The 21,739-nt window shown below is 49.7% G+C and overlaps 1 protein-coding gene across 1 annotated transcript in view; it reads right to left on the bottom strand.

Annotated features, from left to right (window-relative positions):
- Nucleotides 1-8,499: 8,499 nt before the first annotated feature.
- The window catches only part of LOC311192757 (alpha-2-macroglobulin-like protein 1), a gene marked incomplete at its 5' end in the record, with an annotated part of 32,686 nt that continues 19,446 nt past the window's right edge, over nt 8,500-21,739 (bottom strand). Inside the window, 13 exons of the mRNA XM_084265332.1 lie at nt 8,500-8,713; nt 9,131-9,172; nt 10,432-10,534; nt 10,784-10,852; nt 11,628-11,718; nt 12,408-12,529; nt 13,445-13,660; nt 13,984-14,168; nt 16,016-16,169; nt 18,065-18,139; nt 19,488-19,644; nt 20,279-20,360; nt 21,508-21,684. Coding sequence (XP_084121458.1) covers nt 8,688-8,713; nt 9,131-9,172; nt 10,432-10,534; nt 10,784-10,852; nt 11,628-11,718; nt 12,408-12,529; nt 13,445-13,660; nt 13,984-14,168; nt 16,016-16,169; nt 18,065-18,139; nt 19,488-19,644; nt 20,279-20,360; nt 21,508-21,684 — 1,499 coding nt within the window. The 3' untranslated portion in view covers nt 8,500-8,687. The remainder of the gene's footprint in view (nt 8,714-9,130; nt 9,173-10,431; nt 10,535-10,783; nt 10,853-11,627; nt 11,719-12,407; nt 12,530-13,444; nt 13,661-13,983; nt 14,169-16,015; nt 16,170-18,064; nt 18,140-19,487; nt 19,645-20,278; nt 20,361-21,507; nt 21,685-21,739) is intronic.

The raw sequence follows: 21,739 nt of genomic DNA, 5'->3' as shown, positions 1-21,739 counted from the left end.
TGCACAACTCTACTGCAGCTAGGGATAGCTGGCCGGTACACCTAACTGGAACATAAAAAGCTCTGGAGAAGACAATTGCCTTAAATATCCTCCCCAGGGGGCAGCAGCACAAAAAAGTAAATGGAGCCTGAAAATAAATCGAGAAGGGAGAGAATAAAGACTTTTTGAAAGAAAGAAGCACTACCCACATTACACCAAATTATTTAGTAGCTCAGCTACCATCAGGAGACAATTTCTGTTCTCTTGCCCACCCTCAACCTCCTCATGCAGACTCTTCCCAGCTCGTACCTTGCTTCTGGTGCTCATGAGATCAGTTCGTTAACTTTGCAGAAAAACTACCCTAAACATCATTTTCTGCCAGATCAGCACGTTGAATTACCTCACTTGTGACACCAGAAGTGCCGGTGAGGGAGAAAAGAAAGTCAGTAAGGATCACCTTAGCTGTAGCACATACCCTTAACCCTCAACAGATGCAGCAGGAGAAACCTGGCTTCTAAGTTGGTGTTCTGTTCCACCAATATGTGTTTCCTCAGTAAACAGCAGCATTGCTGCTTAAGATTTCCAGCATTTTTGAGTTCCACATCGGCCTAAACTTTAAAAATCAGGTCCCGGCATAAACAGAATCCTACTGAAACACCTCTGGAATGAAAGGCATCAAAAAATCTTGGTCCCTGTGTAGGCAAAAGGCCTCTTAGGGACACATAGAAAAGCAAAGCACACTCTCCCCTTTGCAGAAGGACAGTAAGAATTCTAAGTCACTCATAGCAAGCGGGGTTATCCAACAAAACCTCTTCCAAACACAAAAGTGAAAAGGCACAATATTTCCCCAGGCAAGTTCATCTGAGGATGCAGTTCCATGTTAGCATAATGTGATCCAAACACAGGCCATTCCCACACAAAACAGCATGGATGACACCCTCTCCCCTCCTCCAAGAGCATCTTCCAGCACCCTCCTTTAACAAGAATCTAATAGCGGCTGTAGTGCCACAGACCACTTGACTCAGCCAGCTGACCCGTGAGATAAATAATCTACCAAAAATGAGTTTTCCAACAGATTGAGTTAACTAACTCACCTTTTAAACGTAATTAGTAGAACCCGAGGAAAGAAGGGGAGGAGGAAGGGGGTGGGGGGGAAGAGGAAGGCAACAATGTGGCCCTTACTGGAAATTAACCTTTGAACAACAGCTAAATTGGATTAAGCCCGGCGCAAAACTGCACCCTAAAAGGCAGACACGGGAGAATAAAAGGCCGGTTAACACCATGGCAGGGAGTGACAGCCCAGCAGAAAGGAAGGGAAGGAGGGCGAACAGGCCAACACGGGCCAGCCCAGCGCACACCAGGCACACCACAGGTGGCCCGTCTGCAAGTTCCCGGCCTCTGCCAAGCGCCAGAGCAGCAGAGCCAGGCCCGAGCATCTACCCCGGGTCGCTGGGCGGGAGGTAGGGGAGTTCGGCTGGCCTGCCCCATCCGTTCCCCCCGGCACGCCGCTGCTGCCTGCCGAACGCTCTCTAACCTGGCAGCCGGTTTTGTCCCTTCACCCTTGAGAAGCGAAGCAGGCGCGTCAGGTCTGCCGGGCTCTGGGGCAAGCCAAGCCAGCAGCCGGGGCTACAGCCCCGCTCCGCCACCGCGGCGTGAGGCTGGGCGGGACGCGTGAACTCCGCTCCGGGACGCTGCGGGAGGGGCGGCTCGCCAGGCCCCCCGCACGGCACCACCTGCCCCCCCGCCCCGCCATTCCCCGCCGAGCGCGGCCGCAGCAGGAGCCCGGCGCCGAGGGGACGAAGCGCGGCGGCGGCGTGTGTGTGTCTATGTGTGTCCTCCCCCCACACACACACCCCGGCCCCGTTCCCTCCCGCCCCGCGGCAACTCCGGCGGCAAAGTTAAGCCGGCAGAGAGTGCAGCGGCGCCCAGCCTGCCCGCAGCACCGTATGGAACACGCACGCCGCGGCGGGAGGCGGGGACCCGCCGCAGGATGCCCGCCGCGGGGAACTAAAGAAAGGCGCGTGTTTCACGCCCAGCCACCGGCGGGGGGAGCGGCAGCGGCCCGAGAGGCGGGAGCGGGGCCGTGGGGAGGGGGGTGGGAGTTGCTCCCGGCCGCTGTTCCCGGCGCCGAGCCGGGCAGACAATGGCTGCTGCTCGGCCGCCGCTGTCAACTTCCAGCCCGCCCCGGCCCCGGGGAACTCTCTCCCCGCCGCGGCCGCCTGCGCCCCGGGCCCGGCCTCACCTGAGCAGCCGCGGCGCGACACGGCGCGGCACGACACTGCCCCTCTCCGCTCCTGCGGCAGCAGCAGCAGCGGCACCGCCCCCCCCCCCCCCCCGCTGCACCGAGAGCCCCCCCCACGCCCGCCCGAGGGACCCGCACCGCCGGCGTTACCGGAGCCCCCGGGCCGCCGCCGCCGCCGCCTGACACGCCCCCCGCGCGCGGGCAGCCAGGCCGGGCCCCGGCCGGGCGGGGCGGGGCGGTGCCCAGGGGCCCCGTTGTTGGGGGAGGGCGGGGCCGGGGGCGTTACCTCGCGGCGGCTCCCGGCGGGCCCGGCCCGGCCGCGGCCTGGCAGGGCGGCCCCGGGGTGGGGTGGGGGGCGGGGGGGGGGGGCGCCTGGCGCGGCCGCGCGGGGCGGGGCGGGGCGGGGGCGGGTCCCGCACGCGCCCCGGCCGGTCCCGCCCCTCCCCCCCCCCCCGCTTTTTATTTTTTTTGAAAAATCTCGGCCTCTGGGGCTGTCCCGCGCGCCTCCGTCACTTCCTCCCTCCAGGCGCTTCCGGCCACGTGACCGCCTTCCCCGGGCGCCGCTTGCCGTTGCCGTGGTGACGGCGGCCGCGGCCCGGTTGGGGGGGGCGGGGGGGGAACGCGGGTTCAGGGCCGGCCCGGAGCGTCGGGTGTCGGGCTCGCCCGAGGCTGTTTGGGGCGGGGGGAAGGGAGGCGGAGGCTCGGCGCCTCGGTCGCGGCGCCCTGCCGGGCCCGGGGCGGGGGATGGGGGCCAAGGCATCGGGGCCTTGCTGAGCATCGCGGTCTTCTGCAGGCGGAGCGGATGGCCGCCGCGCTGGGGCGCGCTGCCGCCGGCCCTTCTCGCGGGGGGGGGAGCCGCCTGGCCCCGGTACACGTGCGCTGGTCCCCGCGCCTGGAGCCTGCCCTGGCGAACAACCGGGGCGCCGCGGCAGTGACGGTGCCTGGGAGCCTTCCTGCCGGGGGGCCGGGGGCACGCGTGGCGGTGCGCGGCGGACACCTGCGTGAGCAGGGTGAAGGAACCGCGGGGCTCCCGGCCGGCGGCTGCGCGGGCGCCCGGGCCTCGGCTCCCCTGGAGGAGCGGTCGGTCCTTCTGTCAGTCAGTTGCCTGGCTTAGGGTCAAAGCGGTCGGTTAGGGTCAACTTACTCATTTGTCGCGGCAGTGTCGTACCCAGCACGGCTGCTGCTAAGAACGCCAGGGATGCCCCGTCCGGTCAGACCGGTGGGGTTCGTCTTGACGAGAGCGGGCCGGTTCCTCCTCAGGATGACGGCTCACTCGCCGAGGAAGGGTAGGGGGAAGCAAAAGTCAAGCAGAAGCGAATCACGCTCCACGTGCGAGGCGCAGAAGCTCGGGCGCTGCTGGGGATGTGGGCATCCAAAACGTCTGGCTCGGTAGTGGTGAGAGTGCTGGACTATCAGTTCACAGGAGATCGAGTCTCGTTGGCCCAGGATTACGAAACGTTTGTGGTTGCGAGGGGGAAAAGAAAAGCAGCCAAAATACTGTAGGGGAAGGCGTTTGGGCTGTTAACGAGCATACTGCTCTTAATGCTGGGGGGTTCTTCTTCAATTCAGATGGAAAACTGGCTGATGCTCTTAAAAAAAACCCACCAAAACCCACCCAAAACGTATTTAAGGCTATTCAAAATAAAAGATCAGATAGTGATCAAAAGAACAATGACGAGGCGGGGAACCCAGCCAGCGTAATCCCTGTGAATCAACCACTCCTGAAACTCTCAACTGGATGAACCGACTAAACCATTTGTCCCTGTCGCAAACCCTGCTGAAGTCTATTCAAGGGAGGAAACTCTCTGGGATCTATGCAAACGATGGGGAACTGCTGCAATAAAGAGACTTTAGGGTTTAACGGGGAGGGGGAAGGGGGGGTGTTTGGCAGGGGGAAGGGATGTTGAAGTCAATACCGAGAATCTGAGGACTTGGAAAACCACACGGGTGTGTTTGGGGTGGGAGTCACAGGCAGGGAAGTGTATCGGGGCTGGATCAGAGGCCATCAAGCGTGGGGAAAACGGAGAGAAGGATTGATAAGTGAGCTGGTCCAATGCAACACCCGCTCACCGCGGTCCTTCCCGTGTTTGTAATGATCTGAATGATTTCCTGTGTGGTTGTGCCCTCTGTTGTGACCCAGTAACAAACTTGGGTCTGCCTCGCCGGCAGCGGGGGGGAAAGGTTTGCGGGGCCAGGACCCTGGGCGACCTAGCGAAGGCGCAGGCTGCCCTGAGCGCTGGCCCGCGGCGAGCAGGGTCGGGCTTCTGAGGCGGTGTTTACGCGGGTGAAGTGCTGTCTCTCCCCTCGGTGTTAACCTGTGCGTGCTTGCCTGGTTGCCGCTGAGGCTCGTTGCTACAGTTGGTGAGACTGGTTTACAGGGGCCGGCTGGGAACCCATCGAGCCGGGGTTCATGTCACAGGTAGCATCGCTTGCTCACATTATAGGTGCAGATCTTGCCGGCGCTGGGCTCCTCAGCAAGCAGCAGCCCCTTTCCGTCCCAGTGACACGTTTTCCATCCCAACGCGCTTCAGCAAAGGGGTTTTGCTAAAGAAATGGCATCTTGCGGGGCAAGCCACGGAGCGGTGGTGACACTCAGTGGCCCTGCAGGAAAAGTGCACCTTCTTGGGCCACGGGTCTTCCTTCCCCAGCTCCATCGGGAAGGACTGGGAAGTGGTCGCAAAATGAACCGCATGAGCACTGCTCAGCCCAGGGATGAGCCTGCCTGCTGTGCCGGACAGGTTCACACCCTACAAGCATGTAAACAGACATCGAGCCGTCGTGTTGCCCTCTTTGCCGCACTCGTTTACTCACTTCAGTCTGGGAGCGTGACCATCGCCTTCAGACACCTCGGAAGGAAAACCCTTTGTGGGGGGAAGACTGGAGTTTTCATACACATTGTCAGGGGACACGGAAGAGCTTACCATTAGATCTGTACCATGGAGGTGCAAGGGGAGCCAGGAATCTGCTTCAGACAAACCTCCGAGCCGGGGATGTCTTTTCTGGCTGAGAGAAGATGCTGATGTTCGCTGGGACATATATGTGCAGTAAGTCTACACTGCAGTTACTGCCGTGTACTTCTTACAGGCTGTCCAGACCTCTGCTCTCGGTATCCACACCTTCCTACACATAGACAGCAGCCTCATCACACCACCTTCCTGCTACCCCTGGCCAGTCTGGCCAATCACCATCTCCAGAAGGAAGAAGCTGGACAGAAGATGCTTGTAACAACCCCAGGGTCTAATTGCCATTCTGTCCTCCCTCTGAGCAAAAGTACATCCAACAGTGCTAGTTTCTAAGTTACACTCTGACCACTCCAGCCCCACATCTCAGGCAAAGTCTTTATGTACCACTGCAGTATTGCTGTCCCTACACGTTATTTCCAGCGCAACTGATCCTCGCGTGAGTCTGTGCTTCCTACCATTACAAGGCTTCCCCAACTTTGCAAGCCGAGAAGGTAGAGGGGTTGCAACCACAGGTCTCCTCACCTTTGTTTCCCATCCTTAAAAAAACCCCTAAAAACCAAAACCCATCAAAACTAACCCCCTCAAACAGGTCAACGCATGCCAAACCACCTTTCTGCTGCCGGAAGGGAGTGGGAAGTTGGAACACACAAAGGGAAGATCAGAGTGCTTTGCTGTGTGTGAGGACCAGGCACCAGGGATCAGTTACCTGCGGCAACTAACCCTGAGGGCACCCTTCTCCTCACTACCACCTTTAAGATGTGAAGCGCATATGAAAGGAAAACCGGATCAGCAAGCAAAAGCTGATACATATCAGCCTAATTCCAAAAGTTCCCGGGCCTGGCCATCAAGACACCTTCAACTACATTGCTAATACACCTAAGAGACAGTGTGGGAGTAAGCCCTCTGTGCAGAAAGCCCTACAACACAGGAAGTAACAAGTTTTAGACTCACTCAGGGAAGAAGTCTCTCTGAACATCAAAGGCAAGCCACATTCCAGGGCCTCTACCCTTCAATTGAAACAACCTATTTAACAAAAGAAATCCAAGCGTTCTTTTAAAAATTCTTCATTACTTTGTTGGGTTTAACTGTGGATTGATATAAACCCTGTGAGACTAAAATTCAGCAAGCCATCATGTGTGAATCTACAGGCATCCTTACAGTTACAGTACAGATCATGAGATGGATCCATGGAGTCAGTCTCACATGGTTCTCAGTAGCAGCTGTTTTCAAGGTCTGTTATTGTCCTGCAGCTACAAGAGAAGAATGTAGTTCATTTTTTTACCTCAAAAAGGAAAAAACCTAAATCTAAGACTCTGTATATCGCAAACAGCCTCCAGTAGCAAGTTTACAGTTCCAAACTACAGCTCTGCAGTTTTGTCTGTCTTTCCTGTTTAGGGGGGCAAACAGAGAATTGAGGAAGCCAGGCTCACAGACCATTGCTCTGTCTCCGAACGGGAGCATGTTAGCTGAGCATACACTAATATCCATGAAGTCAGGAAAGGAGGCACGTGTCCAAGCTTGCAGGAGAGTTTGCAACTGAGTGACAGCAGACAGCTCATTTGTCCCATGTCCTAACTTCTCCCTGGATGAGGGCTCCTTTCAGTTTTCCATATGACCATTGCAGAGACTCTGTGAAAGCCAAAAAAGGTCTCCCACACCCGCTAGAAGCAGTGTAGTGTTTCAGTCCCAAGCAAGCCATATGCATCAAGGCTTTATGATTTAGCAGTGCTTCAGCAGACCCTTACCTGTTCATTGTACAAATTATTGTCTTCATGTATGGGTTTTAAGCATGCTATTTATTTTTAATAATAGGTCATCATCCATTTGGGACCATCTCATGTGCTTACAGTCCTCCTTCTAAGGCTCCTACTTCCCACACTCCTTTTAAGAGCTTTTCTTTGCAGAAGATTCCCTTGGTCTCAGAGATGCCAGTTACCAGACTGTCTGTTAGCCACCTCCTGTCGCGTGCTCTATGGGACCTTCTTTCTTGCAGGCTGAAGCTGTAAAAACTTGCAGGAAACTTCCCAATTGCCTCCAGGCTACCAGGGCAACCAATACCCACTGTGGGAGTAAGTTCACACTGACTTCTACTGTATTCTTTAAGGAAGTGCAGTGTACAGCTGCACAGCAGCTCTTTTTCGACCCTCTGCTTTCTCACCTCCTCTCATACACAGATAAACAACAAGGATCTGATTTGAAATGACAGCTTTAAAACATCTGGTTTTATTCACATTTCACACCATTTCCTTACTTACCTGCCCCATGCAGGTACAAGGTGGCAAGATGCCTGTCATCAGACGGAGAGGAGTCTTGGTGGGCCCCTTTTTATTGTGATCTAATATCATGGCCATCTGATGATATAAACTGTAAAATAGACTCTTGGCACACGTCCATTTGGAGTCAGGCAAGACTGGCTCATGGACACACTGAGTGCACCAGGTTACAGCCTTCAGTTTTTATGTATAACATCCATATCTGAAGTTCAATCAAATTAGAGGACCTTCCTCCCAAAGCTCCTTCATTGCAGCCCAAATACTCAGAATTTTGCCAGGAAGAGAAATGGGAGATTGTAGGGCCCTCTTTTCCCCCTTGTCCTTTCCTGTCCATTGGCAGAGCACCATTGAACAGCACCCATTGAACCCTGTGATGCCTTGGGAAGGGGCAATGCTAGGGAAACTCTGCTTGCAGGACACATGGAAGGTTTTGGTGCAGGTGGTAGAGAAAAGGAGAAAATGGGGAATGTGAGAGCAGGAGGGAATGGATTGAGGGAAGTGGGGGTATGGGATGGTGGTAAAGGCATGAACACTGAGACCAGACAGAGGTCTTAGGGCAGCTTGGCAGCCAGGGCTGTGAGAGGAAGAGACCAGCCACACTAACAAGGGATGGGGGTAGCAGGGTCTTGCCTTGTCTCTGCATTCCCCAACACCTAGACCTCCACCACAATGTCCCTACTCACCTAAGAGGGCCCAGTCTCCCTTCCCCATCCTACATCCACGTGACCCAACTCCCTGATCTCCCCCTCTGCTGCAGACTCCCCACTTCCAAGAGGGACGAGGAGAGATAGTATCACAGGCCCATGTAGTGAACCAGATCAGCATTAAAAATGCCTTTTTTTTTTGCTTGGAGTTTGTTTGCAGACAAAATGCTGTGTACTTGAGAAGGTAGCCTAGAGATGGGACTTCAGGGAGGAGAGGAAGACCAGTGACCAAAAGCAAAGTATGTAACCATGACCTAAGTAACATTTCTCTCTTTTCTTCAGGAATTAAAATCTGTGCAGACTTCACCAACTGTGAAGTCATCGCCTTCTTTCCAGGTTCCACATACTTTATTTCCCTTTAACCCAAATGGCTGTGTATCAAGCCAGGTTACAGGTAGAAACTCAGGGCATAGATGAAAAGAAATAGCGTGTGTCCAACACAGCAGGGAAGAGTAGAGCCAAAGCAATGAAGTTTTCCTTCTGGATGCAGAAACCTCAAGATCATTGGTTGCAGAGCCAGGGTGTTCTAGTAGGAACCCTTCTTCGAGACATCTGTGGGAAGGAAGAGCAAGAAAAGGCAAAGTGCATGACAAATTTTTAGGAAGCTATCTAAGGACTGAGAGACCTTAGGGGATGAGTTGCAACATCTTTTTGTGATTGACACAGGCATTTCAAGCTGCATTCAGATTTTGGATGTTGCAAGGACTGCACATGTGAGAAATGTATGGAAATCCAATAAAAATAGATCCTTTTAAATCTTCCACAGCATGCTCAAGCCTTGGTCTGCATTGAGTTTTTATCTGGACTAGAAACTGTGCCCACAACTAGTACAGAAGATCCCAATTCAACCTGCAGACCAAGAAGGCTCTGCAGGACATGATAGAGTTAAATACAGAGCAGAGGTGGGCAGCCTTGCTTGCTTACCACCAGTTCTCTGCTCTGTTTCAGCAGTTCCCTGTTAACACTCACCTGAACGGCAAGGGAAGATGTATTCTCCTGCTGTGCGGTCATCTGTGGAAACAAAAGAGAAAGGGTGGTGAGCTGCTGAACTGAATGGTAGTGCAGAGCCAAGAGTCCTTCTCTTTACAACCATTCCACCCCCTTAATTTCTGACTAGTCAGACTCTGAATGCAGGAACAGAAAAACATCTACAGTGGGTCGGAACAACCGTCTGCCTCCCCCCATGTCTCATGTGCAGCTGTGTAAGACCCTTTTATGCACTGTGAAACTTGCTAATGCAAGGAAATCTCTGTAAATAGAGAACCTTGCCATAGTGTGTCCCCATAGCCTTGCTTTTTTCTGGTAATTAGCATTTTCATGTCAGATAATTTTTAAATTGTATGCACTAAGCACAAAAATTATTGTACAGGTTGTAATAGCAAAGAGAGACCATATTAGGTGACAATATTTAGCTCTGTGAGGGCTGGCTTAAGAAGTCTCCCTCTTTTCTGGACATGGTATGCAAGGGGGAACAAGGATGGAATTCAGTATACAACAGGTGCCTGTGGTGCAGCTCTCTAAATCTCCAGTGGCAGTTTTTCCATTTTGTTCTCAATTTTTTTTTTTTTTATAAAACAATTCTTAATGTTCCATCTGCTGTTTTGGCTCATAACGAGCACAGAATAATCAGAGACTCAAAATGACTCCAAGATTTCTCTTTTGTGTGCTCAAAGTTCATTTAGACCTTTAAAGGTTAATAAATTAGTTTCCTGTTGTCCACTGAGATATAGAATCATGGAATCACAGAATGGTTTGGATTTGAAGGGACCTTAAAGCCCACCTAGTTCCATCCTCCTCCCATGGGGAGGGACACCCTCCACTAGACCAGGCTGCTGATAATAATCCCCATGGATTATTACACTATACATTAAAAGCATAGAACTAAATTCTGCCTTCTGGTGGATCAGGGTGGCAGTATGTGGTGGCACTGATTTTAAATAAATGCTTAAGTATTTTGAAGAGAGTGAAGGAGCTGGGGAAGACATGGTAAATTAACAGAGAAGCTTTCTTTCCATAGAGATGCAGCTTGAAGCTAGAGGAAGTAAAACACACAGTCGTTTTGAACGCTTACACACCACAACATAATCACAGTGCCCCACAGTTTCATCTCAGGAACAGAAAAGCAACGATTCTGCTACTTGCACATTGAAGTTTTGTACAGAGGAAACCCAAGCTTGGAGTTGCAGGAGGAAAAAGGGAAATAAGGGACTAAGGGGCAGACACAGTCCTGTGTCTGTGTCTGGGGGGTATAATAGTTCCTCTTAGCCTACCTGGCTTATAGTAGTCGTAGACACGCACTGTTGCTGCTTTCAGGTTTTTCACTTCAACATCTTGTTCCACTGAGATGGTAAACTTCAAACAAGTTTCACCCAGCTGTAGAGAAGAGTAAAAGTAAGCAGAAATGCACTAGCCATTTCAGTGTCACCTACACACCAACTTTATTCCCAGTGCACCAAAGACTTCTTTATCTTTCCAGGTTCTTGCACTCTCTTCTTCTTTTGCCAAAATTTTAGCCTGCTTGACCAGCCTAGAGATTGGTATTTCTGATCTCTGAGAGTCCCAATGCAAATTACTGCAGCTGCTACTCCTTGAATGGGAGGATCCCTGTGGTATTCCTCTCACCTCTTCCAAGTAGACTGTGACTTTGTCTGGTTTTATCTCTGTCCTTTTCACCAGTGGTATCTTCTCCAGCTGTAGAGGAAGACAAGAGATGAGCTTGGCCAGCATCAGCTCATTGGCATTCCCCCTTGCTGGCATTTGTCAGTGAACCACTGCTGACTAAAGCACTTTGCCTGGTCAGGGGAAGGCCTGCTTTCCCCAGCTACAATGGCACTGAGACTGCTGGGAGCACACGGAGCCTTTGCCTGGAACAAGTGTCCTTGAGCTGCATTCCTACTCCCAGCACATGCAGTAGGAAGCTATGATGGCTCTTTCTGTCCATGCCCAGGAACAAAGAGTCATTCAATGGCATGCTCTATGGGATTCAACACTGCTTTATGGACTATCCCTACAAATGGCCTTGGCAAGAGCAAAGGGTCTCAGAGCACCCAGATATCTAGTTCTGAAAGATCTGATTTAAGGTTTATCATAATCTCTGAAAATAAGAAAAGAAAATTCTGTTACTTTTAACACATTCAAAACAATACCATCTTTATTTAAGATTCAAGATGGCCAGATAGAAGACTTGACTTTATCTTTTGTGAAAGAGCAAAAGGTCTCAGAGCACCCAGGTGACTCTAGGTGCTTTTCAGTTCCTTTGAACCTCACATGAAAAACTGCACAATCAGTTGTGCAAGTGGAAAGTTGCCTTCTGAAATAGCCAGCTGTATCTGTGTTTGCCTAGTTAATTTGTAGCAAGATAAGTAGCTGCCAGTTCTTAAGACGTTTGGATATTTCTGGCTGAGCAACTTTTGGAAAATATTTTTGTACATGTCTCTTGAGGGAAGGCCAGAGGAAAAAGTCTTACCGCACGCACAGAGCTCTTCACAGGAATGAACCCTGACAGCATCTCCACCTCCACCAGGGCCATGTTACTGGTCTCACGGTCCCCTACGTAGCTGAAGAAAAGGCATGAGGGAAGCTTGTTAGATGTGGGCATCATCACAGCATTTCTAGGAGATGCTAACGAACCTCAGCAGCATGTCTAACTGATGGGAGAAAGGCTCAGAAAATCACCCCCATCTGCTTGCTCAATATGGAGACAGATTGTGTAACAAATGTGTTTATGGGTAATCTTCATCCTGCCATCTCCAACAGGTGGAAGTGATCTTTCATGCTTGCAACAGGTTGGTAGAGCAGCAGTGTTGGCATTGTTCTTTCTCAGGACAATAAAGCATGGAGAATATAGACCAAGACACTCATCCTAGCCAGGTGCAGGCAAGTATAATATGGATAGGGACTGGAGTTTCTGCTGTCTGAGAATGCACCTCAGAGCTGGTTCAACCCAGGCTGCCAAACGTCCTCGGGGGCAGGGGGAGCTCTGGCTCTTGGGAATGCTACCATCTCAACTCCTAATGCTCTAGGGGCTGCTGAGCTGACTGAGATAGTCGCTGTGATTCTGCAAGCCACAGCCAGTGCATTATCGCGCTTCTCCGGGTCTTTATTCATGATCTCTTTGGGATCTGTGAAGAGGTTCTTCCCTTATGCCTTTATCTACACAGACAGGGTTTTTTTTATAGGGTTCTGGTCATACTACTGGGGCTCTTGCTCCTTTACACTGAAGAAAGAGTCTCAAGGGAATTCATACCTGACAGACACATGGATGTCAATCTGTTTTCTGACACCATCACAGTCTTTTGGTTCTGTTTCCACATCCAGGTCAAAAACCTCTTCTGTTTTTGGTGGTGGGATGTTATAGTACAAAGTGGTCTGGTGAGGGAGAAAACATCTCTGTGAAATGTCCCAGTGCTTCTTCATATGAGCTAAAGGGCTACCTGTACCTCCAGCTTTTATCAAATAGGTAGCCAGTAGCTAACACAGTTGGCAAAGAATCGGAAGAGGACAACTTGGCAAAAAGGGCTGATCACTCTTCTCCAAAGAGCAGCATCTTCCTCCACCTGTCTGGGGACTGGCCAGCAGATACTCATCAGATTTCTTATGCTTGCTGAGTATACTCTAGTGTAGCCAAGTAGTATGAGGCCTAGTTACCTCCTAATGTGTATTAACAATAAAGAATCATTGTGTCCTCTGTTCTACGCACAGATTCCCTGTGAGCATCATAAGACATGGCTGAATAGAAGTGACCCAGTGAGGGATATTTTCACAGGGAGTAACTTAAGTTCTTGCTGCATGAATGGCTCATAAGCAGGCCACTATCCTAGCTTCCAGACAAAAAAAGAGATGTATTCTCCTAATGGACCATTTGTGTTGCTGTACTGGGATAAGATGACCTTGGTCCTACATCACTCCTCATCTCTGCACATAACAACCCAAAAAATATTATGACAGTGCTCAGCTCCTGAAGCAGTGATATCAGCAATGTGTTTGATATAGAAACAAGTTCTGTTCTGCATCTCATCTCTCCTGACTTCAGATCTACTGATCTCTTAATAATGACATAGCTCTGTAGCATGGGATAGGAAAGCTGAGACATTTCTGGGAAGACAGCATAGATGGTTGCAATAAAAGCATGCCAACAGAGTTAACACCTGAGGTGCTTCAAGCTTGACAGGACTCTGCCTAGAAAGCCAAATCCTGGTCAGAATTTGAGGCCCACTTAGAGCCAAACTTCACTTGAATAGCCAGTGGCAAAACCTGACAGCTCAGTTCCTTATATATACTCACCTGTACATAAACGCAGCCGCTGCCAGTTGCCTGCACTGTGTACATCCCTGGGACTGCAAGGAGAGATGCCTGATGCAGGACCAACTTGTTGTTCCTGTGCACATGGAACTCCAATAGAGAAGCTTCTTTGCCTTTCACTGTCACCTTTACATCTCTGATCTCCTGAGGAATCAGGGCAGCATACTGAGAGAGGGCCTGCAGGCTAACAACTGTGTCCTGAAGGAAGAGAGAAAGTCACTTTGCTGATGAGCCATGCAGTAAAAGATCTGTTGTACTAGACCACAGGCAGCAGAATGACTTCCATTACCTGGGAAAGATGGCTCCTGAGCCCTAGGGTTATCAGTCCCAGGCCCTGGGGAAGCCCAGTTACACCACACAGTGAAAAGTAACTTTCCTCATGGCATTCCCCCTCCCAAGCAGGGCTCATGTACGCCTGTCTGCAAAGGATGGATCTCAAGTGACTTGCACAGGAGAGATGTGCACATCACTCCAGCCACTGTATGTCTCACCTTCTCCCATAACTTTCCCCAGATTGTTACCTGTGTGGAAGCAAATCCACCAAAGGAATTCCTTTTTCCACTGAGCCAGTGCACGAGCTTGCTCACTGAGGCTTCACTGAATGCCACGCCTGGTTTGGAGACATGAGCCAGGAGGATGTAGGCTACTGTCTCAATCATAGAAGAAGAAGATTCTTCACTACTGGAATGCGATGTCAGGAGCACTGCTGATGAGTGGAAGAGAAGAAGAGTGGGGCTGTGCTTTGGATTTGTGCTGAAAAGTGTTGGTAACACAGGGATGTTTTCGTTACTGCTGAGCAGCAGCTTACACAGAGCCAAGGGCTTTGCTGCTGCTCACACCACCCCATCACTGAGTGGGCTGGGGGTGCTCAAGGAATTGGGAGGGGACATCACCAGGACAGCTGACCCCAACTGATATCCCCAAAGGGATATTCCTTAACACATGGTGTCATGTTCAGCATATAAAGCTGGGAAAGAGGGGTACATTCCGAGTGCTGGCGTTTGTCTTCCCAAGTGACTATTATGCATGATGGAGCCCTGCTTGCCTGGGAATGGCTGAACACCTGCCTGCTGATGGGAAGTTGTGCATGAATTCCTTGCTTTGCTTGTGTGTGTGGCTTTTGCTCTACCTATTAAACTGTCTTTATCTCAACACACCAGTTTTCTCATTTTCACCCTTCTGATTCTTTCCCCCATCCCACAGAGGAGGAAGTGAAGGAGCAGCTGCATGGTGCTTAGCTGACAGCTGAGGCAAAACCATGACAGCAGAACAATTTTTTCCTCTAAGTGGTAGAAGGTCTCTAGGAGGTGCAGCTACAGGTGACCTGCAGATTAACCTTGATTCTTTAAAAAGCACCAAACTCCTGTTTGAGATTCTGCTGTAATCCTGTTAGTGAGGATAACAGAATCTCAGCCACCTGGCCACAGAAGGTGTCTCTAACCACCAGAAAACAATCCTCTCAAGAAGCAATTCTCCAGCAGGCAAATGGACTGCAATCACATCCTCAGACTCAGTAGGTGTAACACAGACACATTTAAACATGTAGGACACCACCTTTCACTCACAACTCCATTTCTCTTGCCAGGTCATTGCTAACTATTAGCAGTGGAAGCAAGAGCCAGAGAAAACTATCACTTGACCTGCAGGCAGTGTGTAGCACTCCATGCCCTCAGGCCTTAATGGGACATTCTCCAAAGTGCTTGGCAGGATAGAAGCACAAGACTGCCTGGGCATCAATGAGGATGTGCTCCAGTCACTTGTTCCCTATGTACTGTCTCAGAGGCAGCTCTGAGAAGTGTTGCACTCAGTGTGTGCAATTCTACTTCCTCCAGTTCGCCCACTAGCTCTACTTCCTCCAGTTCCCACCCTGGGAAGCCAGCTGGGCAGCGTGGGTGGCTATGCAGAGCACTCCACTCTGCACCTGAAAAATCCTCTCCCCCTTTTTGGTTCTGTGCTGTTTTTCAGTTCCCAGTGTAGTTCACCATACTGCCAGATGAACGGATGCAGGGTGGAACTTATTTAAGCCAAATCAGACAATATTGAAATCCCCACCTGGCTTCCTCATTCAGGATAGAAGTAGAATTTTTCCCCAAGTTAGAGACAAAAGGAAGATCCAGCAGTAAAGATGCATCCACCCCAGGCCCTGAGCTGAGCAGAGTAGCAACAGGGAAGCAGTCAAAAAGTTTGACTTCTGCCAGTAGATGTCCTGGCCAGCAGCTGAATAGACACGGTGAAGGAAGTTTCCTCTGCAAGATCTCTTGTACTTTATGAGCATTACTGAAGAATGATGGAAGCACTACAACTCAAGCAAGTTACTTTGACCACACAAATTAAGCATGGATCACCTCTGCTGATTTTAACTGGAAATTCTTTCCTAGGACTGAGAAAGCTAAAGGCTTTCACAGCTTCAATACATCACCATTTTCTGACAGAAAAGCCAATCTGGAAACAGTTAAATTTCCCAAGCCACTACAATTAAATCCTACATGTATCAGGCCTTAAACACAGTCATTATCTCTAGAACCCAAAATCTTCTAAATAGGAACAACCTACCAGTTTCCTTCTCTAGCGCATCCAGGAGCTGATCTCTCATCTCCACATCCTTGCTCAGTGTGAAGACATAAGCCATCAAGGCCTTGACATACAGGCTTGTCTTATCAAGTGCTACATTCTTGAGGCAACGTAAGGCATTATCCAGCATGGTGTCCTGAGAAAGGAATCCAAACCCAGTGAATTTCCTCCAACTGCTTTTTGTTGTGAAAAATCTATTCCCAACCCTCAAGCATCCCAGGTACACACTTGGTTTATTTCAGTGCTAAACATCTCTTTCAGGGCTGTGGAACATGAACTAGAGTGGACAAAGCACCTCTAACTGTTGAGAACAAAGATTTGACCAGGGGTATTGCTGGGACAGAGGGTTATTAATACCCCAGAGAATCCAGTTGTAGCAAATGTCTGGTAACACACTGTCTCAGAACTGTGAGACCTCCATGCTGTGAGTCTCTACTCCTGAGGGGGTAAGATGTTGCTTTTGCAACTTCTTATAGAATCACAGAATGGTTTGGGTTGGAAGGGACCTTAATTATCTAGTTCTAATCCCCTGCCATGGGCAGGGACACCTCCCACTAGACCACGTTGCTCAAATCACCATCCAACCTGGCCTTGAACACTTCCAGGGAGGAGATATCCACAGCTTCTCTGGGCAACCTCTTCCAGTGTCTCACCACCCTCAGAATGAAGAATTTCCACCTAATATCTAATTGAAATATCTCCTTTTCCAATTTAAAACCATTACCCTTTATCCTATCACTCCATGACCTTATAAAAAGTCCCTCTTCAGCCTTCCTGTAGGTCCCCTTTAAGTACTGGAAGGCTGCAATAAGGTGTCCCTGAAGCCTTCTCTTCTCCAGGCTGAACAAGCCCAACTCTCAGCCTGTCTTCACAGGAAAGGTGCTTCAGCCTTCTCATCTTAGCAGCCCTTCTCTGGACTTAGTACAAAGGGCTATCTCTCTCTCAATTTGCCCTTAGTGAAGCCATGTTGGCTGTCACTGATCACCTCCTTATTTTCCGTGTGCCTGAGCATAGTTTCCAGGAGGATCTGCTCCATAACCTTGTCAGGCACAGAGGTGAGACTGAACATCCAGTATTTCCCTAAGTCTTCCTTTTTTTCCTTTTTAAAGATGGGCGTTATGTTTCCCATTTTCCAGTCAGTGGGAACTTCACTGGACTATCACAATTTCTCAGTATGACAGAGAGTGACTTAGCCACTTCATCTGCCAGTTCCCTCAGGACCTGCAGATGCATTTCCATCAGGTCCAATGGATTTGTGCACTTTCAGGTTCTGTAGATACCTCAGGAGCCCCTGACTCATCTCTGCTAGACTCCAAGTGTGCTGCAGTGTACCCAGCACTTCTCTGAGTAACAGGCTGAGGGCAGTCCCTGACACCCTGTTCCTCTGATCTTAGCCTCTCATTCAACAGCTTGTCTCAGGCAAGCCTGATATTATCCCCTTCCTCTTCAAGTCTAGTTTAAAGTTATGTCGATGAGACCCCAACCTCCTGGGCAAAAACCCGTTTTCCCCCTTTGATAAAGATGAATCCAATGTGACACCAGCAAGCCTGTTGCCATATAGGCCACTCTCTTATCAAAAAGCCTAAAACTGTGGTGGTGACACCAGCCACAGAGACATCTATCAGTAAGGCTGGAGTAGCAGCCCATTGTGGCTAGAACAGTCTACATTTGTCTTTAAGATCACTGCTTTAATGTGAGGTCTGAAGGAGGAAGAGGGGTGCATATCTGAAAGGTGATTTTTTTTTCTCCTCTTAGCTATATTGGTCAGTTTAAAGAAAATTATTGCCTCTCCTTGCAGACCCTGAGCCATTTTCAGAGACAATTGTTTCCCCTGATATCAGCTGGGAATGGCAGATGGTCTACTTTGCTTATATTAAGAATTCCTTACCAAGTTAAAAAATTCCCTGTTGAGCTTATTGTGTACAAAGGCAGGACAGGACAGAACCTTTCACCAGCTCAAGCTGGATATTCCCTGAAACCACAGATGTAATGAAGGGTGGAACATGCTACAAGGGTTTGGATGTGACTTACATTCTTCTCCAGCTGGAGCTCTACCAGTGCAGCAGCAATATAGGCTGTTAGTGAGATGGTATCGTCCACACCACCCTGCAAGTCACACAAACATCAGAAACGGACAAATCGAGTCCTCCCAGTGCCTGTGTAACCCCTGGAACTGGTGGTGTATCTGAGACAGTAGAGCAGCATGCCCCTGGCCATCCTTGGACATGTGGGGACTGAAGGAAAGCACTCCAGGTTCACTCACTGAATATCATGAAAGTCTGGTGTTGAGGGCAGCCTCAGAGCCATATTTTGTGTACAGCCTAGGCATACCTTCTCATAGCAATATACTTCATGCCTTTCTAAGGTATTTATTTTATTAAATATGTTACAACTGGACACTTGAACCAGGTTTTTTGGGTGCAGGAATTGCATGTGCAATGCAAGCTTACACATAATTTAGCTGATAGTGAGAAGCTCCAGGTTAATATGGATAAACAGGCTCAAAGGAGCCTCTTTTTCTATCAGAGGATGTGAATTCCTGGGGAAGTTCTGCTTGCATTCTCAGTCATGAGACAAGACATCTAAAACACTGATTAGCAGAAACATTGAAGTATAAGGGGCATGGAGGGGTCAAAACCTATTGCAGAAAGTTCTGTTCAAATAGAGAGCTCGAGCTGAGAAATTACTGGAAGCCAGACAAAGATGAACAGTCCACATGTACACTCTGGTTTTTTCTCTTAAAATTTGGAAGTAGTACAAAAGTGTAACATTTTGGTTTGCTAAAACAGCAGCCTGTTTTCTTCCATAACCCTGCCTTGTGTTTCATATGGGTGACTTTACAGTGTGACCAGTCTGGACTATCTTACTCTTACAATGACAAATGAACTCAAGTATTGCCATACTGCATGCATGCTGGTTGGTACCTGAGCACCAGGGCATGTTCACCAGGAGTTTGGTTCATTTCCAGCTATGCTGCAGGGATCATTTTGGGGGTGCCAGGGGAAGTTGTATTTATTGGGTGGTATGAGGGACATACTTATTGAGGGACAACTGTGTCTTCAGATATCCCCACATTAGAGCACATAGACCTATCTGGATAGTATTGCCTGTTGTAAGGCATGAGAAGAGGGAGAATTCAACAAGGGCATTCTAGACAAGCACTAAAAAATGAAAACATTTCTCCCTGTGACCTTGAAGTGCCTCTGCATAATTAACCATGGTGCCTTTTGGGCAGAGTACAAGTGAAGAAAGCCTAGCAGAGATTTAAGCCTCCCACAGAAGAAATGCCTGCTGGTTTAGGCCACACTTTTTCATTCTGCTCAGGGAAGCTGCCTCGGCTGTTCTAGACCATGGGGCTTCGTGCTGCTGCACACAATGGAAGAGCCTGGGGAAGCAACCCTGTGCTTCTTCCTTGTGTTCCTCCTGCTCTCCCTCCTGTGTCTGTCAGCCATACCTTCAGGTCGTTGTTGAAGAGCTTCCCCACACTCCGGAAGCAGCCACTGGGCAGCTGGTGCTTCTGCAGCCAGAGCAGAGCGCTGTGCACATGATTCTTATTGATGTAAATATATGAGCTGGCTTGTCCAAAGGACCTGACTACAAAAGCTGTCAGCCTGCGGGCAGAACACAAGGGAATCTCAGAATGAGAAAGATGGTCTAGTCCAACCCCTCTGCAGTAAGCAGGGACATCTGTAATTAGATCAAGTTTCTTAGAGCTTCATCAAGCCTGGCCTTGAATGACTCCAGAGATGGGGTTTACACTGCCTATCTGAGCAACCTGTTCCAGTGTCTCACCACCCTCATAGTGAAGAGCTTCTTCCAATGTCTGATCTAAACTTACCCTTCTCTAGTTTAAAACCATTGCTCCTCATCCTATCGCTACACGCCCTTACAAACAATCCTTCCACAGCTTTCCCATAGATTCTTTTAGGTACTGGAAGGCTGCTACATGGTCTCCTGGAGCCTTCCCTTCTCCAGGCTGAACAAGCCCAACTCTGATCCAGCCCTCTGATCATCCTCATGGCCCCCTCCAAGAAGTCCTTGTCCTTTTTGTGCTGAGCGCTCTAGAGTTGGACACAGCATTCCAGGTGGGGTCTCACCAGAGCAAAGGGGCAGAATCACCTCTCTTGATCTGCTGGCCACACTTCTTTTGGTGCAGCCCAGGATGTGATTTGCCTTCTAGGCTGCAGTCCCTGAACCAACAAGGACAATAGATTTGGGATGACAGTTCCAACTCTGGTCACTTACCATGTGTTTCCCTTCTTGTCACCTTTCCCAAAGGCGCTGTAGGAGCCATCACGATGTTTATAGAGCAGCTGACGCTGGTAACCTATGAAGACAGGTGGCACGACACAACTCTCAGTGTGAGGGCCTGTAGCATCCCAAACAGTATCTTTGCTGTGGAAAGACTTTACAGCAGAAGACTTCACCAGGTCCTACAGCTAGAAACATTGAGGCAAACCTACTACCCTACAGTTCCCCACACATCTCAAGCATCAGCGTCACAAGAAGCATCACTAGAAGTGCTCCATGTGGCTGCTCTATGCTACTAGAGCTGCTGTGTGCAGCTACTGTTGATATCTGCCCTGGTAGTTTACAAAACAGTGACATGCTCAACCACCTTTTGTCTCCTCATGCCCCAGGAAACCCTCACAGACACCTTGCTGTGAATAAAACCAGCTGTAAGTGTGAGGAGAAAGGATTTTCCTAGAAGGGACCAATATGAAACCCTGTGTGTTTTTCAGCAGTTCTGCCAGTCCTGTTGGGACTCAGGAAAGCACTTTTTATGGGACACGCAGAAAGAAACAAGGCCATGCCTTTATGCTCTGAGGGCAAAATGGTGTATGCATCTGTTTGCTCTTCCTCCACCATCCACACAGTCTTGCTGTTTACCCTCCACTTCCCCCCTCTGTTGCTGCCATTATGTGAGTATGCCCCTCTCTCACAGATATTTTTTCTAATCTGTGGTACAGGAGCAACAGGTGGAAGAAAAGCAAGTAAAATCCTATCATTAGGCTGATGCTGAGCTTGCAGTGTAGTTGGATAGGGAGACTGACACACTCCAACATGAAGCATATTGCAAAATGAGCCGCAGACACTAGCGCTGTATTCAATTCAGATTATACTGGGCAGAGCTGACAGGTACCCACAGTACATATCCTAAAACATGGGGAAACACTAAGCTACCAAGCTCCTGTCTGTCCCCAAAGGCCACTCTATTTCACTTAACAACTGATGCCCTGTTTCCACAAGGGACTTCAGTCTTCCTTGGAATGATAATGGAACAAGCCACAGAAAATCAGGCTTAGTACCTCGATAACAGGCAGAGACAGAAGCAGCCCTGCTTCTTCAGAAACACACTTTCCCTCTCCTTTTTCAAAGATCTGGCAGTGCTCCCACTCCTTCCCTGCTCCTTCCCACCAGACCAGTGCCCCACATCTTCATTTTGCAGCAAAAGGAGGAAGGACAAAGTTTACCTGTTCTCAGGAACTTCAGTGCTCTCTTTTTAATTTCCGAGTTCAGTTGTTTAGTCTTGTTCAAGTATTGGAGTATGAAGATGTTTGGTGCAAACAGAACCATGTTCTGTTCACCACAGCCAAAGGGCATCTCTAGTAGCTGGTCTAAATTCTGCAGTGCTGGGCCCATGATGTCCCCTTAAGTTTGGGGTGGAGGGTCAGGAGAAAGGAAAAAGCACAGACATTGAGCGGT

Source organism: Gallinula chloropus (genome assembly GCF_964237585.1).
Source record: "Gallinula chloropus genome assembly, chromosome: 1".
NCBI classification, from domain to species: domain Eukaryota; kingdom Metazoa; phylum Chordata; class Aves; order Gruiformes; family Rallidae; genus Gallinula; species Gallinula chloropus.
Note: the sequence above shows the minus strand (reverse complement) of the source record. Positions and strands in the feature narration are given on the sequence as shown.